Raw genomic sequence first — 27,406 nt, 5'->3', positions numbered from 1 at the left:
AGGGAGGGAGGGAGGGAGGGAGGAAGAAGGAAGGAAGGAGGGAGGAAGAAGGAAGGAAGGAAGAAAGATGGCACAGAGGACCAGCGGCAGGGAGGATCCCAAACGCTGCAGGGCCCAGATAGTCACACCAGGGCCAACTGGAAGTAGACTGATCAAAAATAAAGTGGTTGTGTCTCTAACAAAACACAGACTTGCATTTAAAAGGTGTTTCTGAGAAATACTCTTCAGTCAAACCTAGAACTGTTCAAAATGTTCTATGCATTCTTGCTTAGAAGGAAGTAAAAGTTATGAAAGGCTGTGAAAAATGTTCAATGATTCTTATTGATGCACAGTATATAAATATACCACAAAATTCATCTGTGCAGAGGACACAATTGAATGGTGTTAAGTAGATTTTTAATGTCTTTACCAAATGTGCAACCATCACTATAACCTAAATGCAAATATTGTTATCAACTGGAAAGAACTCTTGCACTTCAGATTTAGCAGTCTCTCTCCTTCTCCCCCAAGGCCAAGGCCACCACCAGTCTACCTTTTGCCTCTGCCTCTACCTATGCAGGACGTTCCCTATAGAAGGATTCATACAACATGGTTGGAGAATACAGCCCCAAAAACCTCTCTAGTGGACAGGCTTCCCTGCGGCTCCAAGCCTCAGTCCCCAAAGATCTGAGTTGGGTGTAGAGACATGGGAAGTGGGGTGGGTGCCTGGGCCCAGGAGGCTGTGAGGGAAAGACCTCTTTCAGGGGCTCTGCAGGGCCGTACTTGGAGCCCTAGATTCCAGAATTCTGTGATTCCTTTTAAAAAAGAGCAATGTAGTGAATAGGGGAACGAAACAAGAGTTGTGTAGATGAACGGATTGTTCAAAACAATCACCAATTTTTCAGGTCATAACAAATGATTGAAACTGCTACTTAAAAATTAAACTGTAATGGCATATGCCAGGGGTCTTCACGTTCATTATAAAGATTTGGAACCGTGATGTCAAGAGTTCCAAAAGTGCATCAATTTGCATAGGACACATTCTGTGTATTAATGGTCCTCAAAGAGTTTTGCTTAAGTCAACTTTAAAATGATTCTACAGACTGCAAGCACTCCTTGAGCAACAGCAAGAAGCATGAGATTTGATTTGTACCGTGGCTAATGAAAACAAGTGGGCAATCACAGTGTAATCACTTCCTGCTGATCTAAGTCAGGCTGAGGAATGGAGGAAGGAGAGATAGCACGGGGCCTTAGAAATGCAGAAATTCCAGAAAGTCAGTATACATGCCTGACCTCTTCCTGTTCAGAAATGTACAAGAAGAGACTTCCTCCTCCCTGGAACTATTTCTAAATGGGCAGCAGGAAATTGTTTCTGTGGCCCATTCCAGTTCTCAAGAACTGCTCTTCTAGGGGTGGAAAAGCTAAAAGGATTGAGGTTGTGGCTGGTATGGTTCCTGCTCTCAATTTTAAGGAAGTGTTTTCTCAAACCACCTTCACCTGTGTGACCTTTGCCAGCCCAGGGCTTGGAGGCCGCATATGGCAGGCTAGCAGAGCCATGTTAGTAACCTGCAGTTGTGTTTACAAGTGACTTGCCTTTGTGGTGGCTTCTCCATAAGTACCAAATGTAAATGTCCTTGTTTCTCATGGACTGTGGTAATTACAGAATGCTGCTTGTAGCACTTGTTTGTATTAGGGCTACTCATGATCACTTACATTTATTTAAAAAGGTGCCCCAAAGATGATTTTAAGATTTTAAGGTAAATATTTATAAGATGTTCCCCATTCCCTGTCCATTAGGGTGTGGACTAGGTAGAGCTTCTGATGGAGCTGGATCAGCAGATCCACTATAAAATTAGAAGAGAAAGACAATCTGTGTGGTGGGTCATTGGGAAAGTCCTGTTCCCAACTTAGTTGTTTCTGAAATTGTGGTAGAGACCACATGAAATTATCTAACCAAATATGCAGAACAGTGGATCACTGTAAAGCTTTGATAGAGGACTAGGGATGGTTAGATGCATGGCTAGATGATGGATGCATGCATGGATGGGTGGATGCATGGTTGATGAATGCATGGATGGATGGTTGATGAATGCATGAATGGATGGTTGATGGATGCATGGATGGATGGAATGATGGATGCATGGATGGGTGAATGGATGATGGGTGCATGGTTGGATGGATGGATGGATGGATGGATGGATGGATGGATGGATGGATGATGTGGATGGTTGATGAATGCATGGATGGATGGATGCATGGATGGAGGATGGGTGGGTAAAGAGATAACTATTAGCTGAAGCATAACAGAATATCACCTTGTGATGACTTTTTAGCAAAATTATATAAGCGTACTGGGCGTCTTTACAAAATGCTTCTTAAGGCGTACCTCTGACTTATTTCATAATAGAAATTTAGAAGTAGCAGGTCTCAACACAGACTACACTTTAGAACCATGTGTGTAGTGTAGTGGTTCCAATACTCATGTCTGCGTCCCATTCCATTTAGCTTCTGATTTAATTGATCTGAGCAATGACTCCAAGTCTTACTTGCAAATCACCCGTGGAATTAAAAAAAAACAAAACCAGCATATGTGTTTGCTTCGGCAGCACATATGCTGAAATTGGAACGATACAGAGAAGATTAGCATGGCCCCTGCGCAAGGATAACATGCAAATTCGTGAAGCGTTCCATATTTTTATACTTGTCCAAAAAGGAAATGCAGATGCCAACAAGCATATTTTAAAAATGTCCAACATCACTTGTAATAAGGGAGATGCAAAATAAAACCACAATGAGATACCACCTCACCCCAGTGAGAATGGCACATCTTCAAACAACTAGCAACAACAAATGTTGGCGAGGATGTGGAGAAAAGGGAACTCTCCTGCACTGCTGGTGGGAATGCAAACTAGTACAACCACTATGGAAAACTGTTTGGAGGTTCCTCAAACTGCTAAACATGGAGCTTCCTTATGACCCAGCCATCCCACTCCTAGGTATCTACCCAAAAGACACAAAAACACGGATTGAAAAAGATACCTGCACCCCCATGTTTATTGCTGCTTTATTCACAATTGGAAAGACATGGAAGTAGCCCAAATGCCCAAAAGTAGATGACTGGATTAAAAAGATGTGGTACATAGACACAATGGAATATTAATCAGCAACCAAATAAAAGAAACACATGTCTTTTGCAGCAACATGGATGGAACTGGAAAAGATCATGCTTAGTGAAATAAGCCAAAAAGAAAAGGAAAAAATATCGGATGGTTTCTCTCATAGCAGGAATATAACGGAACAGGCAAGAAAATAATGATAAGGATGAACAGCTATATACCAGAGACATTTTATGGGGGTGGAGTGGGGAATGGGATCACAAACAATGGGGGGAGGGAAATGCACTGGACTGTGATGAGGGCATAGGGTGATTTGGTGATGGGAAACCCAAGGGGATTGCAACTGAGATGTAAAAATGCACAAAATGACATAAAAATAAACTATTGTATATAAAAATATTAATAAAAAAATAGCTTCTGCCCAAGTAGCACCTCCAGAAAGTCACTTTCTGCTCCGTGTAATGAACAGCCAGGCTCGAGACCCTGATCTTTTTCACCTCATCAGTGAATCGCTGTGTCTCTTAGATGTTTCCTGTATATGAACAGTTGTGGTTTTACCAACTTTGCCAAAGCACTGGGATTTTTTTTTCTTTTTTTTTTAATCTTTTTTTTATTATTAAAAAGTTTATTTTTACATCATTTGCACATTTTTTTTTTTCATCTCAAGGGATTTTTTTCTTTTAAGTGACCTTCCATTTAGCACCATGGGTGGAACTAAGGATGCTCATTACAATGACATTTGCTGTGGTCCTGAAACAACTCTCAGACTGAGTGGAGCACCATGGCAGGCCCTCGTGAGCACTCTGAAGATGTTTGCTGCTGCTGGGCAAAAGAGGCCGTTTTTGTGGTTTCTTGGTTTATTTGCAAGTATTTCATTTCAGGCTGAAATTCTCATGGAGTTCCCATGAGGCTGCTAGAATATTGATTTGATGAATGGGTGCATTTCGTGAGCCACCCAGAGGAGTGGGTTACTTTGGGGGTAGCTGTTTTGATTTTTCCTTCCTCTGAATATATGGTTTTGCTCATTGAATCAAACAAATCCTGTTGTTTTGCCATTTTGTAGACACATTCCTTGGGTGGCCAAGAATCCTGTTTGCGGTGGCCACACCACTGCTAGATGTGACTGTGGAGAGGCCCAGCAAACAAGTGCTAATTTGAATCAATTGTTCAGCTTGCCAGCAAGAAACCAAGGTGACCTCCATCACTGGGTCCAATTAGCAGCCCTACAGGCAAGGCACTGGCTTTCTTCCACTCTCGTCCCTCATCCCTCAGAAACCCTCATCTTTCTGAATGAATGAAACAAAAATGATGTCAAAGTTCAGGCAAATTTTATTCATCTTGATGTTTTATATGTCCTTTTCTGAGTACAAACAGAGCATCTTTGTAAATTCAAACAATGTAAAAATACATAAGGCAGACTGCCAATGTTCTGAAGAATTCCATCCTCAAGAGTCAGCTACTGTTGACCATTTGAGAATATAATTTCTGGTCATTCTTTGCTCTTGCAAACATATATTTCCTGCAATCATTATAATAGACATAGTATCATGCAGTTCAGCAGCGACCTAGTTTGACTTTGTGTAAGTGTTATGTTTCCAACTTAATGTAAAGAGGTATTTCCTTTTTCCACCTGGAATTTCATTTGAGTAGATACCTCAGTTTGTTCACTGATGGTAAGTTATTGATTTTTTTAAGTAAAAATGTTTTTATTCATTTACTGTTGGTTCATAATGCTGCATAAATTGCATGAGAACAGCAGTTTCTTTAAAGTCCTGGTGTTTCTTCAAAAATGGATTCATGGATTAATAAAATGGAATGGAATGGAACAGAATGGACATGTAGAAAAGTAAACATATCTTCAGCCTACAACTTAGTGAGTTAGCACACCTATGCCAGATGGAAAAACAACATGACCAGTATTTGTGTCAGATGGCTGCGATGACTGAGGAATTGGTCCATATAGTTGTTGCTAGTTGGACTTAGTCTATTCATTATCATTGCTGTATACTACTCCAGTGTGTGAATATAGTATAATTCACCGGTTTTATTTTGCTGAACATTTGCATAATTTATAGTCTGTGGCTATTGCAAACAAGGCTTCTGTGAGCATCCTGACACACATCTTTTAGTGAATGTGCACTCGTTTCTCTCGTTTTTGGCACATGTTAGGGATGTGTTTCCTAAACTGGGAGCACTTGACATTCAGAGAGGGGTCATTCTTCACTGTGAGGGGCTCTCCTGGGCACTATGAGAAGTTCAGCAGCAAACCCGACCTCTGCCTACTAGAGGCCAGTAGGATGTGACAGACAACTAAGCCCCTAGACATAGGAATAGGTTAATATATTACTGAGTTGTGACAGACAACTAAGCCCCTAGACATAGGAATAGGTTAATATATTACTGAGCAGAGAATTTTGTTGTGAACTCTGTTGGGTTGATTCTCCCTTGATACCCTTTCCTCCACCAGAGCACCAACTCAGATAGTCTAGGTGTCAGAAAACGGTATCTTCTTACCAGTGGGACGGAGTGGTATCCTGGACAGAAATCCAAATGGGGAGTGTGAGGGCAGATTTGTGTCTTTGTGTTACCAAAGTGCTATTTGGTGAGTCACTTGTTCCCTTTGGACCTCCGATTTTCAACTAAGCAGGAGGAATTAGTCCATTTCCCACTATATCTGGGGACTCTGAGAGAGGTGAAGAGATGCTCTGAAAAGAAAAAAGAAGAGGAGGTGAGATTCTGTCAGGCACATTCCTAATAATCCGGGATGATCTCCTCATCTCCAGGTTGTTAATTTAACTACAATGGTAAAATCCCTGTTGACCTTTAAGGCAACATATCAGCATGAATACCTTCGGGGAACCGTTATGCTGCCAACCATGTTATCTGTTAGCGCAGGGAGGGATGGTGGGGGAGGTACCACTCTGTGACACTTAAAAGCAGCCCAAGTGATTATCTTTTTTTCTTTTTGTTTCCAACTCTATGAGCCCTTGCAGGGTGGAATTACTGCCTTGCCAGAGTTATTAAGTTCTGGTTTTTCCTCATCCAAAGAGCAATAAAATTGAAGAACACGAGAGTAAATTAAAACAAGGCTATTGAACAATTTTATGCAACATTTTATTTTTTAGCTTTTCCCCTGATGTAGACAAGAATATCTCCTTGAAAGGAACTAGACACAGAACCATACTTATTTAAGGGTGTAAATTCGCTGACTTTATTATCAACACTGAGTCATCAGAATCAAAATATGAACCTAAAGAAAGTAAACTGATTTTTTGCTTTTCTTGACATTATCTGGTTCCATTTCTTAAAAACAAAAAATACTGTAAAGGTTTAATTTTTCAAGCCACTCGTGATCATCAACTTGCAAAAAGAAATGGAGCTAAAAGACCAGGTTTCTTTCTATTGCTTGGTCAAAGCCCTGATGGATGATCTATATGAACTAGAAGTTTAGTGTGGATTAGCTCACACTTGTCATTTCTGAAATGAGGTGGAAAATGGGTTTAGCACTAGAAAGTATTCCCAAATCCTGGTGTTTGAAGTGGCTACGTTTGTTTGGCTACATATATAGAGTCACATGATGGAGCAGTTCCATGCGGAAGCATATGCCTGGGAGAACGAAGGCATGTGCACATGCGGGCTTCACCTAAATATTCACAACAGTTTTGTTTAGAATGGCCAAAGTGGAAACACCTAAGTGTCCACCAGCTATGTTGACACATGCATGCAATGACCAGTGTTGGCTGTGGAGTGACCAGCTATAGGGCCATGAAATGAATAGATATCGCCCTCAAAGGAAATGAAGTGCCAGCACGTGTTGCAGCCCGGACATGCTCAGATCAGAAACAAAGGCCACGTGTCACTGTCACTAAGTGCCAAGTCAGAAACCGTCAGATCCATAGAGACAGAAGACAGGCCAGTGGTGAGCAGAGTGGGGGGCGGGGGCGGGGAGAGTGGAGGGGAGTGCTGCTCAGGAGAGTGCTTCTTTGAGAAGCGACAATATTCTGGAACTGGGTGGTGTTTAGAATTGCACAGACCTGTGAATTTACTAAAAAAAATTTAACACCATCCACTTTAAAATGTATTTAAAAATACTGAATCATGCACTTAAAAATGGAAGATTTGATGGTATAAAATTTTTACCTCAAAAAATAGATGTCTCCTCAGAATTTGGATATCTGGTCCACTGTGGAAGAAGTCTGGGAGTCACTAACTAGTTTGGAAAATCATCCAGCCCTTTCTTCGAAGGGGTATGTCGATTCTTCTGGAATGTATAGTCTAGCCAGGGAAAGAAGGCACAGATAGAGAAAATATTTTCAAATGGCACATCTAGTAAAGGACTGTTGTCCAGAATATACAAAGAACTCTTAAAACTCGGCAATTAAAAAAGTAAAAACATGGTTAAATAACAGGGCGAACACTTTAAGACGCCTCACCAAATAAGCAAATAAGCCCATGGAAAGATGTTGCACATAATGTGCTGTCAGGAAAATGTGAATTAAAGCAACAACGAGATGCCTGTGTGCCTGCCGCACTGCCTCGAGTCCAGGGCGCTGAGGACCGGTGCTGGGAGGACACGGAGCGCCAGATATTTCCAGAGATTGCTGGTGGGAATGCAGAGTGTTCACCCACTTTGGAGGTCATTTGGCAGCTTCTACAAAACCAGATATACTCTTACTGTATGACCCAGCTCTCACACTCCATAGTGCTCACTGCAGGGGGTGGCAAGCTTATGTCCACACGAAAATGTGCACCTGCTTGTTCATTCATAATTCCCCAAACTTGGAAGCAACCGAGATGACTTTCAGTAGCTGAATGGGTCAACAACTGGAGTCCATCCAGACAATACACGATTATTCGGCCTAAAGGAAATGAGCTATCTAGCCACATAAAGACATGGAGGAGACTTGATGCATGTTGCTGAAGGATTCCAACTGTATGGCATTCTGGAAAATGCAAAACGATGCACACAATGAAAAGTGAGTGGTTGCCGGGGGTCGGGTGCGGATAGGGACAAAAGGGAGAGGCACAGAGGGTTTTCAGAGGCATGCAACGACTGGGTGATACTATAATAGCGCTGCCTGCCAGTATCCATTTGTCTCCACCAGCAGAATGCACAACGCCAAGAGCGAACCTGACTGGACTCCGGACTTTGCTGGGGGGGGTGTCTCAGTGTCGGGTGATCAGCTACAACACACGTGCCCCCTTCCTGGGGATGTTGATGGTTGGGGAGGCTGTGTGTGAGTTGGGCAAGGGGCAGATAGGAAATCTCTGTCGCTTCTGCTCCAGTTTTTGCTTTGAAACAAAAACTGCCCCCAAAATAAGTCTATTTGAAAGGAATATACCCACGAATTATAATTCTGTATAATTCCTGCAGTATTTTACGATAATTTGTTTTTAAAACCTCAGTTTCTCTGTTTTCTGTGCTCAAAGGAAACATTATTTTCCATATATCAAAGTGCAAGCATTGAGTCAGGTCTGTGAAGCTTTGATTTACTGGTTTAACAGTCATATATTAAAAAGAAAATTTTCTGGGAAAAAGTCTAAAAATGGAACTGAAAAAACCAGAGCTGTGCCAGTAAGTGCAGATGGTTTGTTTTTATGTCATACCTGGCATTTGTGTCATTCTTCAACTTTTTAAATCTCTGTTCAGTTGCTCCTTTTACGTGTTTTGACACTTAATAAGAAGAGCTGGGAAGCAGGATTTTGGTTTTTATTTTTACTGGAAATGATTTAAACTACTTTAGAACAAATGTCCTAAATATAAATATTACCCACTGGTCTTCTTGTTTCCATGTTAACAATCATAAGTGGTTTTCAATATAGACAGGAAAATGTACTGTCCCAAAAAGTTTTCCTTCAACCAGCAAAAACACAAATTTGCAACTGCTTTTTCCCCTAAATGCTGTACCCATCCTTCTGGAACACACAGTCTAGTGGCATGAGAAGACATACATGAAAAGATTAAATAGATGGCCAATGTTTAAATAAGAATCAAGAAAATGGTGGAACACCAAAAGAAAAGGCCTGAAATGAAAGGGCAGCCTGCTGAATAGGGACACGCTCGGCAAGCCACGCATCAGACAGGGCACTGTCACCCAAAGCACGTAAGCAACTCCTACAACTTAACAACAGCAAAAAGGCAACCCAATTCAACAATGAGCAGAGCATCCAAATGGGCATTTCACCTACTCGGGACCAACAGCCCCACGAAAAGTCACTCACCATCCCTTACTACTAAGCAAATCCAAATCAAAACCACAATGAGATTTTACCTCGGTACGTCTAGAATGGCTATTAAGCAAAGTCAAGAAATAATGAGTGTCAACAAGGTGAGCAAGAGGAGCCATCGTGCACTGTGGATGGAAGTCACTTGGCACAGCTCCTATGGGAAACCATACAGAGGTTCCCATACAGTGAAAACTAGAGTGACTGTCTGAGCCAGTGATCCCATTTCTGGGTATTTATTGGAAGAATGTGAAAACACCAATTTGAAAGCTATGTCTGCTGTAGCCAAGGTATGTACATAGGTATGAAGAGCTACTGCCCAACTAAGGATGGAATAGTACTCAGCCATAAAAAGAGGAAACCTTGCCATTTGTGACAACGTAGATGGGCCTTGAAGGGCTTATTTTCGGCAAAATAAATCAGGAGAAATACAATAATACAATGATTTCATTCGTTTGCAGAATATAAAGGGGGAACTAAGTAAATGAACAAACAAAACTAAACAAACTCTTAGACTTCAACAAGAGTGGGATGGTTCCCACAGGAGAGGGGTGGAGTGGGAGGGGAAGATCTGGGTAGGCCAAGCTGATTGGTGGGTAGCAGATGGTGAATGGTCATTTGGTGATGGGCATGGTGAGAAAGTGTAATCTCGGAACCTCTACAGTGTTGTAAACTAATGTTACCACAGAAACGAAAGGAAGAAAAGAGTTGAAATGTGAGCGTGGGGGAGTGAATGCCATGGTTAAGTAGGAGGTAGGTAGCTTACAATGTCAGACCTTTGTGGGAAAATTACATTTTTTGCATTTAAACATTCCCAGTTCTCTTCCCTCCTTCAATGAGACGTCACAAGAGAGTCCCTACTAAGACCTGGTACGTGTTTGTGGCTCAGTTTGTGACCTTAAAAAAGACAAAGGAAAATAAGCGACCGTGTGATCTCTATGGGCCCATCTCTCTTCATGCCTATGGACATGCTGTAATGATCACCATAAAAAGATGTGCTTCCTTTGCTGTTTGAAATAGTGACATGCTCCGTGAAACTGTCATTTTCTGTCTGCACTTCTGATATTTTCTTTACAGTGGGTCCAGAATGGGGTCAGCACTCTTCCCCCAGCAGGGCGAGGCTGGGAATAGGGCGCATCTCCATTGCAACCAGCACAGGTGTGTCCAGGGCAGCCCCTAAGCACGACGTCAGGAAACGTGCCTGGCTGGGCTCTAGTTTACCAGATAAATAGTTAGGGGCCTAAATGTGACCGCGGTGTGGAGGTTGTCTCTCCTTGCTCTGGATCAGCACTGGCCACCTCAGTCATGTCCCAATGCACGTGTCAGCAGTAATTTTTTTGTTTAACTAAAATAGATAATTCATAAATTTTAGAATTTTATTTTGTAAGAAAACCAACAGAGAAAGGATTTAAGGTGAGCCTGTCTCCCTCCAGTCATTCAGATGTACTTTCTTGAGTCATACCTCGCCACACCTTGCCCCACTTGGAGAGAAAGCCATACCTGACCAGACCTTTAAAGAAAGGCATGGCGCTTACAAAGTGGTAGTGTCAGGTTGGGGTTAAGCTCCCTGAAATTGGAGCTCAGCTCTATCACTTGCAGTTTGTTTCCTTGGACTTAACCTATCAGTGCCTTGATTTCTTCATCTGTGAAGTGGATATATCTTAGTAGACTCCCTCATAAAACTGATCGATGAGTAAAGCAGGAACTACACAATAAGGGTTAGGGATCATGATGGATCCACATTTAAAACCACCAGAATGTTCGCTTGGGAAAGGAGCCCTATCTGGGCTGCCCTTTCTGTGCTGGGGGTCGCTGCCGAACAATCCTTTACCATTGTGTTGTCAGAGTTGTGTTGTCTACAAACAAAGCTAATGCACTGTAATTTTACCTTTTCTTACCTTGAAAAAATTTCTACCCACAGATGGCAATTTAAAAAGAAAGAAGGCAACAACCTTATTATAGAAAATGTGAGCATAAATCCGTAGGGCTTGTGAGTGAAAAAAAAAATAGAACGTGTTATTAAGCTACAGGAGCTGAAATCACTAAATGGCCAACATAGTGATTAATTGCCTTAAAATTGCACAGTATACTCTTTGTGAGCTACCACTGAACGCTACAATTCTGAGTCCTACCATTTTTAGGAATAAAGCGATGTTTATCTATGCTTATTAGCACATTCCTCCTTGTCCCATTAATATTAACGGTTGGTTTGGAAGTCAATAAAAATGAAGGCTCATTAAAATAAACAAGTTCAGTATTTTAGAAATATCGTATTAGCATATTATTTATTTTCCTTATAACCGTTTTCCAATCTTCATCTTGCCATGTTAATTAATTGTGTGCTCGGAACATGATTTTATGAATTTCGTGACTTCCGCCCCCAAAGTCTCCCTGCTGTTTGCTTTGCTTACCAGAAAATTTATGTTCACAGACAGGCAAGGATCAAAATCTGGGCCTGGGAGAGTGTGTGTGCAGTGTGTCTCATGTTTCATGTGTGTCATATGCATCATTCCTCCCTCCCTGCAGGAGGGCAGGTGACTGGGGCTGAGGATGGTGAATACTCACAGAAGTCATCACTGACTGAGCTGCAGTTCAAAGCCAAGCAAGGGGCCCGCAGAGCCCTCCCTGCAAGCACTGCACCCTCACATTGTACCCCAGGTGAAGGAGCGGCCTCAGGCGAGCAGATGAGACCCGCTTTTCATGTCATCCCCAAAGCGGCAGCTACTCCATTGCGGCACCACTCAAATATCCCTCATCAGATCCGTGGCAGAAAGTGGCGTTTGGGTCAAATTTGTGCGAGTGAAAAACATATTTAAATTTGGGGCGCATGAGTTTGGGGGTTTAATTCTTGAGGATTTAGCAGTACTGGGTTTTATTTCTGCTGCCAGTCAAGGAGAAGCATCAGAGTAAGAGTGTGAGCACAGAGGTGACAGCAGCAGCAGCATCTGCACAATGTACAGCTTTGGCATTGGGGAGCTCTGAGAGCCAGGGGAGAAAGAAACATGGACAGAGCTCACCCATCCCGGGAAAGGGTGGGTATGCGAGAAGAGGGGTGGAGTCAGGAGGTAAAGGGGCAAAGACGTGTGGCAAATACTTAGTGGGGTTGAGAGAAAAGTAATGCCTTACAGGAAAAGTGCAAGGAATTTCGCCACCCCCAGTGGTACCTGAATCCCAGGCCCCTGCGTTGGTTCTAACGCATCAAACATTAGAATCCTCTGCAAAACTTGCAAACCTACTAGTGTCTGAGCTCCAACCCCAAAGGGCCTAGGAGATTTGGTCTATGCCTGCATTGACCATTACAGTAGCCACCAGCCATCAGAACTGTCTACACAGAAAACAATGAAGATTAAAGGAAATACGTTCATTGATTCTGTGTCATTGGCTACATTTCATGGCTTACTAGCCATGACTAGTGGACACCCACTAATACAAAACTGTTCAGGTAACAGAAATCATCATTACAGAAAGGGCTCTCGGACTGTGCCGGGGGTGGGTGTTGGATGTGCATGCTTCTGAAAACTGCATCAAGTAATTCGGACGTATACCAGATCAGAGAACTGCTTCTCCTTATAGGTTGTTCTAAGAAGTATCTCACTTGTAGCTGAACTGACTTTCCTTTGAAGCATATATTCCAAGAATATTATTAAAGCTAGGCATTTTCTGCAGTCTAGCGATGTAGCTGCTCACGATTTTATTCCAATCTGCTTGTTCACCATTTGCCCTCCCAGGGAAGGTTTAGATGAGCTCAGTACCAGCCTTCAGCTGAACAGTTCTAAGTTGTCTTTTCCCTCCTGACTGAAGTAGTATCTCAGCTCATGCTGATCTGAAAATCACCTTAAAACAAACTGAGACATGCATCGTATTTGGCAACAGATTAGAGGTGCTTGATGTCCACACACTTGGTAACATTCAAAACTAATTCACTAAGGGGTTAAGGTTAGCAAGTCTAATATGATTTTAAGAAGTTGAGGAGAATTTCTCAAAGTGTTATGTGCTCTTCACGAATCAAAACGTTGTCAAATGTAGCCTTGAGATGAGTGTGGGCATCACTTGGGCATTTTTGTTGTTGTCTTTGTTTTGCCTAAGAGTTTTCCACATAGAGTTTTCTCTCCTAAATATTCATCTCTACTTAAGGCTTGTTTTATTTCCCGCTGGTTTGTAAATATCTGATTTGGGACTGGGTTTTCCAGTTTGGAGTAAAATCATTTCGGCGTCTGTGTATCTTTCAGATAATCTCGTTCCAAAATCCATTCCTTGTTTCATGAGCATTAAATCTGCATGCATCTGAATAAATGCCCCACTCCACAGTGTTCTCTTGACAGCTTAGCCCTAGTGAGTGCCCTCTCATCTGATGCCCTTGCTGGGCAGAAGCTGCAGCAACCATCTTGTAACTCAGCTTTTCTCTCTACGTGGCTAAAAGGCGCAACCTATCAAAGAAATGAGTGTGTCCCCTGCAGCATATCAGGAATAGTGGTGCCACATTCAGGACAGTGGACTTTTCCAGGTTATTTCTCCGAGTATAATATTGACTGGGGAAATCTAGATTTAGTGGGAAAATCGAGGGCTCTCATAAAGAAAGCATCCCTAAGGACCCCTCGTTTTAGTGCCTTTTGTCATTGATGCCAGGCATGGAGGTGCCCCCTCCCGCTGGCATGTGGGCCTCTCGCTTCCCTTCCTCTCTGTGCTGCCCCACTCTGCCTCCCTCGTCATTCCTGAACACCCCTTCTGCTACGTTGCGTTGTTCCTGAATACCCCATCTGCCACGTTACACTTCAGTCTAAAATGTAGCTTGGCTCTTCTACTTGTGAAGGACAGGAGCTTGGGAGGCTTTTCTGCAATGCCTGCTGCTCTTGCCACCAAACCAGCTCCTCCCCCTCCCCTTCCTCCTTCCTTCCGAGGCAGCCCCCCACCCCATGCCTGCTTTCTCCTCTGCCTGGCCACCCCTGATCCTTGTAAGGGCTCAGGCATTGAGAGCCCTCCAGCGCTTGCCAGCTCCCTCCCCGCAGAGATGGCTCCTGTCTCCCTGGGTGTTCTGGGTCATACTTGCTCTGCACCTGTGTCTTCCATAGGACTCCTGGAAGAGAGGTCCCTTCTTCCTGCTGTGTAGAGCCCCAGGGTTAAACCCACTGCGTTAGGGAACACACTGTGTGCCGGGCTCCTTCGCTCCTACTTGTGCGACTTTCCAGAGCAGCCAGTCCCTGAAGCCCTCTGTAGTCCTCGTGCCTGCTGCCTTCAGGCCCAGGATTCACAGAGGCATCCGTGGTCGCTAAGCATCCATGTTCTTTTCCGTGGTTTTGGCTAGCTCGTGTTTGTGGCCCTAGGAACTTCCCAGCTGCCTAGATCTGAAGGGCCTTCAGTGTCACTCTCCCTACAACTGGATCACAGCAGCCCTGGCCGCACCTGAGAAATTAGACCAGCACCCAGTCCAGGGGTGGGGGTTAAGGAAGCTGTGAATGGAGCTGAGGTTAAGGAAGCAAATGGCAGCAACGAGAGAATGCGGAGCCTGCCTTCTGTGTTTGTGCTTCTCACCCTGCTGCTGGGAGTTACCCAAAGGGGCAATTTAGTCATGAAACTAAAAAACAGTGCACTGTGGCTGAGTTCATTGAGACTCAGAGGGACAGCACAGAACCTTCTTCACACTTGCATTTTCTATGTGAAATAAAAAACCATATTAACACCTTAAATGCCAACTCCAAGGTGTAGGTTCAAAGAGGTAACTGAATCATGGAAAGGTTTGTCAGCAATAAATGTCATCTGAGTGAAATTTCACTGTGTCATTTTATCAGAATAAGTCATAATTCTGAAAGATGAAAGTATTAGCTATCTTCTTGTTCATAAAGACGTTTTACGTGTTCTGCAACATGGTTTTTAAATGGATGTGTATTGTAGCGCGCAGGAGACCCACTCTTCTCTTGCCATGTGCGGATGTAGAAAGGGAAGTCTCACCTGCAGTGCCATGTGCTTCCTGGGGACAGGTGCAGAAGGCTCGGGAGCAGAGCTCAGATGCACCCTGTTAAACTTGTTAGCTGCGTGGCGGGAAGTTAGTGAAGGTGGGGTTACTGGCCCTGTGGCATAACACACGCCCCCCACATCAACTTACTCCTCACCTGTATTGTCAGTGTCACCGATGGGAGGCCAGCTGCACTCCATATGGAATTTGAAGACCCAGGCTCTTGTTCCTGTAGCTCTGCTCTCTTAGCTTAAGATGATATGGATTCTGGTTTTCGTGGTGGCATAGCCAGCCATCTTGAAATTGAATGAAACATTTTATTTGTTCGTGGTTCTGCAGTCTGGCCTGGTCAGATGGACTCTTCCACCGGCCTTCATGGTGTGGGGGGGGAGTCTCTCTTGAGGCGTCATTTGACTGGGAGGTTGGGGGGGGCTGAATTCAGCTGACTTCGGAGCCATTGAGTTTTCCTCATTCCCCTTGTGACCTGTTCTCATCTCTCTCCATGTGTTCTCTTCTGTATCATAAGCAGATTCAGGATGTAGTGGCTCAGGGGTCCCAAGACTGCAAAATCAGAAATTACCAGCTTCTGGTGATTGGAGGGCAGGAGACACTAGGGCATGAATATTAGGTAGTCCAGCCTGGTGCGACCACCAGTGGCGTTGGCAGGGTTAAGGCCAGGCTTTTGTGAGCTAAAAGTGAAGTCTGTCACTTCCACTCACAGTCCACCGGCTAGAGCCCTGTCATGTGACCATTACCTGTAAAGGAGGCTGGGAAATGTAGTCTAGCAGAGTCCCCATGTAAATGAAAGTCAGTGTGCAGCCAGGCATCTAGTCCTGTTTCTGTGTCAACATGGAGGCTCCTGTGTCAGGGAACCAAGTGTGACTTGTGTATAATGCGTAGCGCCTAATACACGCTCAGTAACTTTGTGCTGTTATTGCTTTCATTTGCTATTGTGCCATCAGTGTTCGAGCTGATTCTGTTTAAATCAACACATGTGGCAGTGGATACCATGCTAAGCATTTGGACTTTGCCCTAGAGTAAAGAGGAGACATCGAAGGGGGTTAAGCAACGAGTGCTATAGTCAGAAATGTGTTCAACCCAAACGTTAGGCAGACTGATTAATCATATTTTTGCCATGGATGTGTAACTTGTCCCCAATGGCACAAACAGAAGTAATCCAGAATAAGAGTCAAGAGGAAGGTAGAATGGAAGCTGAACGGCCCAGACACTGAGGCTGTAAGTTGTTCCTTGGTATCCTTGGCCAATAAAGAGTTAAATGTGTAAAGATGACTACAATGAGTTCAGCATTTTTTTTTTCTGGTTAGCAAAACCCATCCACCAATTGGAGCTTGTAATTGCTTCCCAATATTTATTTCTAAGGTTGTTTGAGTGACCTTTTGGCCTCTTATTGGTTCTACTTAAAGAGCCGATAGCTGGTGTTTAAATCTTCAAGAAGATCCTGTTATCTTCTTGCTTTGTTTCTCTGGCCTGTATGTATTTTTCCAAAGAATGCCAAAGATACACAACTTCTTCATTATTTCTGCATTTCCTCTTGGGCCCTGACTTGGTTCCACACTTAAAGCAGAGAGGAATTTCACAAGGCATTATCTCTTGAGATTATTTCCTTAAATAAACACCTTCATGCAAAATATTCCTGACCCGACAGCATGTGTCTCTATCAAATAGTCGACTTAACGGGCTGCTCCAGTCTTAGGTAACCGTCTTATGAAATCACTGGTTCTCGCTCAGTGCATACATCTGACACAGCTCTCCTAGTGCTGGCCCTGGGCTGTGGCTTCTTTGCGGCCATGCGTAAGCCTCATGGTTGTTGGAACCCGGCTGCATTACTAATGAGCTGTGCATCATTGGGCAAGTTACTTAACCTCTCTGAGCTTTTTTCCTCATCTGTACTATGGGGATAAAATGTAGCCTACTTCTCAGAATTCCTTCAGTGCCTTCAGAATGCTTAGGACGAAGCCTGGCATTTAGTAAACACTCCCCTGTAACTAACCTTTGCTCTTGTCTGTTCCTCAACTACTTGATCTTTTGCGTACTTATCAATTTCATACAACATATTTGGTTAAGTAAACAAGGGCCTGAAGTCCACTCACGTGCAGCCGGGGTGCATGAAGTAGGGCTCACTAACCACCAGAATGAAGAGGGCCTTCAACAGGTCCGTTTCTGGGGTCACGGAAGTGGAGGTAAATGCAGTGACATGCAGCTTTTGCTCTGGATTTCTCTGTAAGTGGCATTGTTCTAGTAGAGAAGACCATCTGACATATTTCATTGTTTTTGAATTCCTTCCTCTTGCTAAATAAAACCAGCAGCAACAGAAGCTGTATGTGGCTTACATCAAGTGATTAACCTCATGAAATCCTAGTAAAAAACGTTCCGAGTCTCTACATGTTCAGGAAGATCCTCATGAAATCATTTCTCAGCGTGTCCATTATAATCACAGTGATTCTGTTGTTGGGGTTCACTTGAGACCCTGAGAGAACCATGACTTCTATCAACTGGGAAACAAAGGTGTCTTTTTGAATTGGTTTTGGTTCCATGCCACGTGGCATACATAGAGACCAAGGTAACTAGTGATGAGGATGTTTTCAACTTGCCTTTTCTCTCTGCTCCTCACGGGCCCCCCAGTCCCCAGACCCACCTGTACCCTCTTAAACATGGCCACGTGCTTACAGCCACTGACCTCCACACCCTTTGCTCAGGAAATGAACAACTTCTCAAGGACTGTTGTTCCAAAAAGAGCAGAAAATTCAGAGCATGTGTTGTGCCCAGTATAAAAGGGAATGAAACCTTTTTGTTTTTTAATGTTTGTGGCTAGCGTTCGAAAAATGAAGTCAGTGGTTTGAAAGTACACTTTAAGAATTGAGAATTTGTCCTAAACAAAGGAAGTGCCCTGTGTGCTTCATGGAGCTCTGGGGGTGTTACCCGAGGCTTCCAACATTCTTTGCTTGATTCCTAATAAGGTCAGTTTGCACAGTTACAATCCAATTACCATTTGTAGATCCCTGTGGAAAAGGGATGTTTTTTTCAGAGGAATCCTTTCCCAATTCCAGAATATCACTTCAAAATAGTCTTATTCAAATAAAAGGCAGGAAATCCAGTTTCAATTTCTCTGTATTCTTTCTGTCCCTCCCCTGCCCCCCTCTCACACATTCACTCTCTCGCACTCTCTGTGTCACAGCCTGCCTCCATTCTGAAGGGACAGGAACTTCTCCATGTCCTGATGAAAAGATTGCATTTGAGGTCCCAAGAAACCCAGTAGCAGAGGTCTCTGGCCACGAAAGGTATCGTGGGGGTCATAGGTACGCCCACTGGGCCATTTCTCAGACACGCATTTTGCACCAAAAAAAAAAAAAATGGTTTTTAAACAGACCAGTTCCTACTCCGAGCATAGTTTAGTTAGATGAGAGGACAGCAGAGACACAGCCGAATATACTCATGGGTAAGCGATATAAACGTCTCTTCTTGTAGTTCTGTGCCAGAAGCTGATTGTGATACGATGTTGTGGCTCTTCCACGTTTACCTTGTCACAGACTGATCAGCATCCAAGGTGCGTCAAGCTAAATACGACCTGTGCCAAAAGCTATTTCTCAGGAGGGTGTGGGAGACTGATGGATAGTGTGGGAGAAGCTGGAAATGAGCAAACTGGAGTAGGAGTGAGTGTGCCCGGTGAAACGGAGCCGCACATTGTACTGATCTCTGCAAAAGGTTCAGCCTGGGAAGAGCTGAGGTCTAAAAGGGTAAAATGACTTATCTGCCCCTTTGGACTTCTGGAGCTCGTTGCAACATTTTAGTGGCCATAGTTATGAGAAATAGGGGCTTTGGTGAACTACTCCAGCATGAGATAAGGTCACTGAGAAATCAAATGTGCTCTGCTTCACAAAAGTGGAAAGCCTGAAACTTGTGGTGTTTTATACACTGTCTGGCTCACTTCATTATGTGGGTGTGTCTCAGAAATGAGGCCAAACGTGACCCTTATATCTCAGTCTGGCTCCACTATCACAGAAGTCGCTTCACGTTTTTACACCTCGCTTTGCTTCCTAGTCTGCAAGGGTCTGGAGCAAGAGCTGAGGAATGATCTGGTGTTGTAGGTCTAGGTCTAGAACCTGAAGCCTGACTTCACAGCCCAACCCTGCCACCTGCTAAGTGTGTGGTCTTGACTGTAGACCTGTGCCTCAGTTTCCCTCATCTGAAATGCGGTGATCACGTGCTGACATGGTGATACGGTAGCACGGGCCTCAGAGCTGTTGGAAGAATGAACTCGGTCCATCTGAACGAAGGGCTTGGAACAGCGCCAAGCAGAGAGTGGTGCACAAGTGAATGTTAGCAGTATCTGTGGGGTCCCGTGGACCCCTGGAGGTCTGTCACTCTTTCCAGTGAACGGAATTTAATTACAGAAAGACAAGTCAAACCACCAGCTGCTGGCCTTATCACTGAGACATTGCTAATTTTCTGTCTCCCACACCCCTCGGATTCATGCAGACTCCCCTACTCTTCTCCATCCAGGAGTCAGCAAAGCTTACAACTTAGAATTAAACCGGTGCCTGGTAGACAAGTCCACGACTCGGCCAGGGACACACAGGAATGAAATTGGCCTTTGGTTCTCACATTCTTGCCTTTGGGGTCTCCCAGTGTGGCCATGTCCCCTCCATGCTACATGAAAGCTTCTGTCCAGGGGCAAGCAGTGAGTGATAGCTGTTGTTGTGAGTGATGCCAGCATGGCACTGAGGTTGAGTGTTCATTTCTGTGATTTTTATTTCTCAATAATCCAGAGGAATAGGCCATTTGCAGAATACCACTTTTATTTCACCCTCACTTTTACATTCTACTATCCCCATTTCTTAATACTTTGTGTGGTTTCTTTACAGGTTCTTAGGGGGGTTGTCCAGAGGAGCAAAATCTTAGGGGAGGAGGAAAATATTGACCCCAAAGACAAGTCCAATTCATAGATGTGCCTTTACTTTTATTCAAGGCCAGTGCTCAGCAAGCTTCTACTACAGTGGGCCAGCCCAGAAATACCTTCAGCTCTGCAGGCCGAACTATCTCTGTTGCAACCACTTGACACTGCGTTGTAGCATGGAAGCTACCATAGCCCACACACAGGGGAGTCACTGTGGCTGTGCTCCAATAAAACTTTATTGACAAAGCCACCAGGAGACAGGATTTGGCTCATGGCAGTAGTTTGCCCAACTGTCTCGTTGTCATCCCCTTTTCTCAGATGACAGAAGCAAAACATGGAGATGGAAATAGCTTGCTGATACTCACATGACTGGCAAATGACAGGACCAGGATTCAAACCGAAGCAGCCTCTCTTACCAGATCTTGCTTTTAACCATGTGCTGATGTCTCCGCCTGGGGCACTCATCTCCTGAAATCTGCCTGCTCCTGCCTCAGCTCTATGAAGAATGACTGAAGTTTGTTCTCAGTCATGTTGCGCTGCATACCCAGCACTCTGGCTCCTTTGCCATGCTCTGCCCTCTCTCTTTCTCTAGGACACAGCACCTTGTAATGTGCTGTGCAATTTACTCAGTGGCTGTGTTGGCGCCTTGTCTGTTCCCTCCCTACCTGGGAGCCCCGTGAGGGCAGGGCTCTTGGTTTTGTCGGTTTTCCGTCAGCCTACTGTGACATCTGTTGACACTTCTTGTGTAGCAATAAAGAACTAACACTATCCCAAGGCAAAAGCTAAAAATGGGCCCCCACCCCTACAACGGTTCAGAATTTTCTAAAAATCTTGCTTAAAAAAAAAGAGAGAGCAGAGTAGATTAATAAAACATATGCTCTGATAGACTTCTAAATCTTAAAGACCTGTTTGGAACGAGAGGCTGGAGAACCGAGAGAGGAGGAGTTAGCCAATGTCAGTCCGTTGAGTTCAGAAGGAATAACCTCTCTAAGAGTCCAGCTCCGTAAATACCCTGGGCTTTGCCCGGAAGCCTGTGGAGAAGGGAGTTCCTTGTTGGTGATGTGTTTATTTTGGAGTTACGAAGAACTGGGCAGCCCTTTTCAAAAATGTTGGTTATGAGCCTGGTATTTAAGCTTATGCCATGCTTCAGCAACACATTGTGATGATCTGGGAACCATGGCTGTACCAATTCTTAATAAAGGACAGCTGGCCACAGCAGAAAACATTTAAGAGCAGTCCAGCCCCCGGTCTGGTTAACTGAATGGCACGCCATTTTTCAGGCCTAGACTTACTGATCTGCTCTTTTCTTGTGCTGCTCACCCACATGGGGCCACTGTCCAGCTGGCTGGCTTACAGGTACCTAGGAAGGCATCTTCCAGAGTGAAACCATTCATTCAGGAATTCAACACACATTGCTTAAGAGTTTTTGGTGTCATTAAAACCACCAGATTTGTATAGGGGATTAAAATTAGTAGTAGTACTGTTAATATTAACAGCTTTACAACTTTTTGCACTCTTGCTGGGAGCTCATAGAAACTCTATGAAAAATTCCCTTGCTTTGTCTTAAATGAACCCAAACCTGAGCATTCATGTCATGTTCGTCGCTTCATGTTATTAATGAGGAAACTGAAGTTTAGGGATGTTTTTAATCTTGTTAAAGACCAAAAGGGCACGTCTATTTGAACCTGACTCCTCACTATCATTCCTATGGACATCGGCCTTTGTTGCACAGTTAAGAATCATCTGTGGCTGCTGGTTGACGATGAAGGAGCTTGGGCCGAATTCCTTGCTGTCCAGTCCCCCAAGTCGGCCTATGTGTTTCACGGGAATCATCTTCCCAGGTAACTACACTGCCTGGGATCTGCAGGTCGTCTTTGAGCAGCCCGGGATCACTCCTGGCTGGTTCCCTTGGCCTTGGGGAGTTTACAGTTGGGTGAGGTTGAAGAGATGCTTCAATTAGAGACTCGTCTCAGGATGTAAGCAAACAATGTGGTGTAGACCAAAACCCAAATTATTCCAATCACTTTTATTTCATGGGAAAATCATGTCTGTTTGTAAAATGCAATTTAGCTCAAAAGAATGACCTTTCTGAATAAATCACAGATATTAGATTGTTGGGTTTTCAGTTTATCTTTTACGTCTTTTTTTCTAAATGTGGAGACATATACTTCTGGTGGGAAAGAACTCTCTTAAGTGAATGCTTTGGATGAGTTGTTCTCCAGTTAATCAAGATTCTATTGTATTAAAGCACTTCTTTGTTTGCCTCTTTGAAATTGGTTATGCTGCTTGTGCTTCATAATAGTATCCTTAAGTAACTTCTGTAATTCTGTAGATTCTTTATATTTGCATAGTTTTTAGACCCATACACATACAATATCCATAGCGATACATTATGGAATACATGTAGTGCATTCCTCTGATGATACATAAAACCCTTAAGTGACTGCTGATCTCTCTTGACACCATCATTTTAAGGGGATTCTCATTTGAACCTAAGGCGGACCTCACTTCAGCTTGCCTGGATCTCGCTTAGCCTCCACACTGTGGACAACTGGGCCAGACAGTTTTCCACTGGGGGACTGCACTGTGCCTCGTAGTATGTTGAGCATCTCTGGCCTCTACCCACGGGAAGCCTGTCCCCAGTCAGGAAAGCCAGAATGTATCCAGACATTGCCACTGTCCGGTGAAGGGGCAAGATCACCTCCAAGAACCACCGTGCTATATCCTTCTAATCCTTCTATATCGTTATCATTAGCCTTTCTTAATGTAGCCCAGAAGAATAGAATGTTTTTACAACTGTGTATCCAGAAACAGCAGGTCGATTCCAACTTCACTTACATTATGAAATTGAAGCAAATTTGAACTCATCCATTTTTAGAATTTTTAAAAAGAATCTTATGATGACTTCTCTACAGGCTGGATCTGGAGAGCTTAGAGTGAGTCATCCATTTATGAGATACACAGTCACCAAAGAAAAATGCGGGCTCGGGGCACAGGCTAGGCTGTGCACTGGGGTCTGGTACTCTTCTGGGTGCTTGTTTATCAGTGTGTGACCCATGTCGTAAGGTCACAAGGTGACACTGACCTCTGTTGCATGTCTTTCTGCTCCCAAGAGATGTGATGAGGGGCTGTGCTCTGAATCTTGCTGTGATATTGCATTTCTATTTTGTCCTTATAGCCTGGCTTCTCCTTCTTTTTTTTTTTTTTTTGGTTCATCATTGGCCTCTGTTTCAGAGACATTTTTTCTAGCAGCTTATTCAAATCTAGAAGACATTCTTCCAGTATTACATGGGATTCAATAAGACATGGGTTGGTTAGCTTTCAGCTTCACGTTGAACTCATGATGTGATTCATTTAGGACCTTAAGAGAAAAATATTTATCCAGTAGCAATTGAGTGCCAAGGACTGTCGTGGATACTGGAAACACTAGGGTGAATAAGCCAGCCAAGCCCTTGCCCTCCTAAGCCCAGCTAATAGCTATTGCTTATGATGCAGGACCCAAGGACTGGGCCACTGGCACCCGACAATAGATGCCGAATAAAGTAAGTGTAAGGTACAGAATCGCCCTGACCTCTTGCTCTCAGGAGCTGGCAACCCACAGCCAACAGGCTCCATCCTGTCTGGGGCCAGCAAGCTCAGAGTGGTTTTCACATTTTTCTAAGGTTAAAAAAAAAATCAAAAGAAAAAGAGTATCTTGTCTTGTGACAGTTTGATGTGATTTGAATTTTGGTGTGTGAATGCATTTTTTTTGTTTGTTTGTTTTGGTGTTCTGGTTTACCTCTGGTTGGACTGCCGCACTTGCAAGCCTGGCTTGGCAGGCAGAGACTGCATGGCCCCCCAGCCTGACAAACGTACCACCTGCAGTTCTCTCTACTTGTATTTTGGAAGCAACGTGCTTTGAGAATTACCATCTTGGAACCTCCCCAGGTGAAATCATCGGTGGTGGCAGCTGCATTATAGGGCAGTACCTTAGTACTGGGGAGGGGGGAGATAAGAATCTGAAGGGAGGTCAAGACCTGCTTTTTTAAGTGTCTGAGGAGAACACTCTGAGCTGAACTCACTCCCCTTCATTCCGCCACCTCTTTCTAATGTTCCCTCTACTCCTCTTGCATTAGCTTCTCGTTGCTGATGCAACAAATTACCACAGACTTAAAACCTCACAAATGCCCTGTCTACAGTTCTAGAGGTCAAATGTCTGGCAGGGTCACCCTGGGCTGAAATCAAAGGCTCTGTTCCTTCTGGAGGCTCTCGGAGAGACTCTTGCTCTTCCAACCTTAAGAGGCTGCCTGCGGTTCTTGGCATGTGAGGCTTAACTCCACTTTCCAGGCCAGCAGCCCAGCATTTTCAAATCTCCCTCGCTGGCCTCTGCTCCTGTTGTCGCATTTCCTTCCCTGATGATGCCACCCCTCCTCTCTGTTGTGAGGACTCCTCATTTTGACACTTCATGTAGCAGCTGGCTTCCTGAAGTATCTAAATTTCATGTGTAAAAGTCACAAACCCATGTGGAACTTCCCTTGGGGGTATGAGGAGCCATTTCCTGGCACTGATCATTGTCATGGCCAACGTTTACAGGGTGTGAGTGAGGGCCACTCCCAAAGCCTGAGTCCCCATCTCCTTACTGTCTAAATTGTGCTTACTGTAGCTATACCCAAAGCAGAAAGAATAAAGACAAATGCCAATGCACTGGAGCAGGAAGGAAGTCCTTTTCATCAAGGGTGACTGCAGCCTGCCCCTCTGCTTGGTCATTCTAGCCCTTCCCCAGACCCATTCCCGAAGCTCACTCCCTGACCCCAACCTCCTACCCAACTCCGTCATTACCTGTGATGTAAATTCCTACATGGCAAGACAAACAAACACCAGGCCTTTGCTTCCTTTAACTCCCGCTCAAATTTGGCCTTCTCTGGAAGGCTTTTCCTGGCCACTCAATCAAAACTGTAACCCTTTTCCTCTACTCACACCACCAGCCCCGCCCCTGTTTTTGGTTTCCTCCCTGGCCATTGTCTTTATGAACACATAATCCCCCGCACTAACCTTGCTTACTCTCTGCCCCTACAAGCAGATAGTCTCTATTCACTAAACTGATAAATGAATAAATAAATCTCCTGTAAAGTGGGAAAAAATAAGGAAGAATTTATATCATGCCATTCAGTATGTGGAATGAACCCGTGGGCAGGAATGAGCTATGGGAGGAGGAAAGAGTGTCTCAGGGCTCAGGCCAGCCTTTCTGCCTCTTACTTCTAAGATGAATGGTGAAGATGGTAAAGTCTTATGGGATTCCTAACCCATTCCTCCCATCCACAGCTAATCTTTGGTAGTGCCTGGGTGGGCCAGCTCTTCTTCTTCCTGGAACTTTCTTGATGGTTGAGGAAACAGTAGCTACCTGTTAAAGCTTGTGCTCTACCCGCTCTCTTGATTCACAGCCAAGTCCACCTCGGTCAGGGGATATTGGGTCACTTCAGGGGTCAGCAGTACTGTTTCTTAGCCATCATTTTGCCTCCACCCTGAGGGCACCACTGTTCATATGCCACAGCCAGGGGAGTCCTGCGTGTGTGCACTCAAATGTGCTCAAGACTGGGAATATTCGCTTTGAGTCTTTGATGTGAAGTATGTTAGCATCAACGTCTATAAGTGCATGCCTTCTCACTGACCACCGTTGGTATAGCTCATCAGTGCTGTCAGGAGATGCTCGGCAGTTACAATTAGTGAAGATGTTCAAGGTTAAAGTTCTTAGCTTCAGTTCTGGATGATCCAGTGCTTATTAGTTTTATGATTTGTGGGGATTACTTCATCTCACTGCCTCAAGTTTCATCATCTATCTGTGTTATGTGATGTTATGTTACATTATGTTATATTAGGCTATGTTGCACTGACGTGACATATTATTGTAACACTAGTATCATGCAGCACACATGTCTAATGTACAAGGTATCGTAAGTATTTATCATAAGCATAGAATGAGATAAAATGCTCTGTTCTGTATTACAAACAGGTGAGATTACCTTATCATAGGCTGTTACTACACCATTAAACATAGCAGCTGCCCCACAAGGTTGCTGCTGGGAGCAACTGGAGGCCTATGTCCTGGCCACATGTTTGCCTCCTCTGCCTACATCCAGTTAACAGCAGTTTTTCCTATTCTTGAGACACAAAACTAAAAACTTCCAAAATGTTCCCCTGAAAGGGAGAAAGTAGGACCCCCAGAGCATCTCTCCACACAGTTCATAGTCTCCTTTGGTCTGTGCACGCGTCATGATGTGACAACAGAACAGGTGTCCCTGAAGACAGATGAGATTTTTAGGTCATCGTTGCCTGAGAAAAGCGGCAGTAAACAGAGTGGGGCGTGATGCGTGGGGAGTCATAAGCCAGGGCTGGAAACCTAGGTGAGGTCTGACTTGACCCCAGCCAGGGAGGAGGGAGGCTGTGAGCGATGGGTGAACTGTGTTACCTTTGTTTTTCCTTTGGCCCGCAGGGTGATTTTACCTGGAACAGCATGTCGGGCCGCAGCGTGCGGCTGAGGTCAGTCCCCATCCAGAGCCTCTCGGAGCTGGAGCGAGCCCGGCTGCAGGAAGTGGCTTTTTATCAGTTGCAGCAGGACTGTGACCTGAGCTGCCAGATCACCATCCCCAAAGGTAAGGCCACTCTGGGCCCACGGGGAACAGCATCTGCTCAGTCCGAGCTGTGGGCCGTGCTCTCGTCTCATGCCTGACATGAACACGGGAAGGAAACGGCAGCTTCTTGGGCGCCGCTGGCATGAATGTCCATTTTGAAAGACACATTCAAGTGGGATGATTTCCATGTCCACCAACATGTTGATTTAAAGGGAAGGTCAGTGTGGTACATCCAGAGGGAGCCTGTGTACCTCAGCGGTCTTACAAGGCTGCAGAGCACCCAGTGAGAAGGTCAACTTAAAGGGTTAGGAGAAGAAGTGTGTCTATCTCAACATGATTTCAAAATAACCAGTTGAAAAGAATGTTTTGACAATAGTAACATTTAAAAATATAAAAACACTGGGAAGTTAGCTTGTCAGTTGACCTCACATGAACCCAGATTCAGAGGCCGGGCCAACACTAGCCCATCCTGAGCAGCCTCCCACCTGGCACGTCTGTACTGGGCTTTGCCAGTCTGACGCTGGCGCTGGCACTACCAGTTTTCTGAGGTTCCTACAAACACGGGCCCTGATTCCAGCCAAGATGGAAAGCATGTATTTGAGATCCTTTAATC

At 44.3% G+C, this 27,406-nt stretch overlaps 1 protein-coding gene across 4 annotated transcripts in view; it reads left to right on the top strand.

Moving 5' to 3' along the window:
• ARHGAP6 (Rho GTPase activating protein 6) overlaps nucleotides 1-27,406 on the top strand; it is a 357,916-nt gene that overhangs the window by 266,990 nt on the left and 63,520 nt on the right. For all 4 annotated transcript variants that reach the window (XM_004689847.2, XM_012730354.1, XM_012730355.1 and 1 more), the window contains exon 2: nucleotides 26,655-26,814. In XM_004689847.2, coding sequence (XP_004689904.1) covers nucleotides 26,655-26,814 — 160 coding nt within the window. The remainder of the gene's footprint in view (nucleotides 1-26,654; nucleotides 26,815-27,406) is intronic.

The sequence above is a fragment of the Condylura cristata genome, unplaced genomic scaffold (genome assembly GCF_000260355.1).
Source record: "Condylura cristata isolate star-nosed mole 26May11 unplaced genomic scaffold, ConCri1.0 scaffold00027, whole genome shotgun sequence".
Classification (NCBI taxonomy): Eukaryota; Metazoa; Chordata; class Mammalia; order Eulipotyphla; family Talpidae; genus Condylura; species Condylura cristata.
Note: the sequence above shows the minus strand (reverse complement) of the source record. Positions and strands in the feature narration are given on the sequence as shown.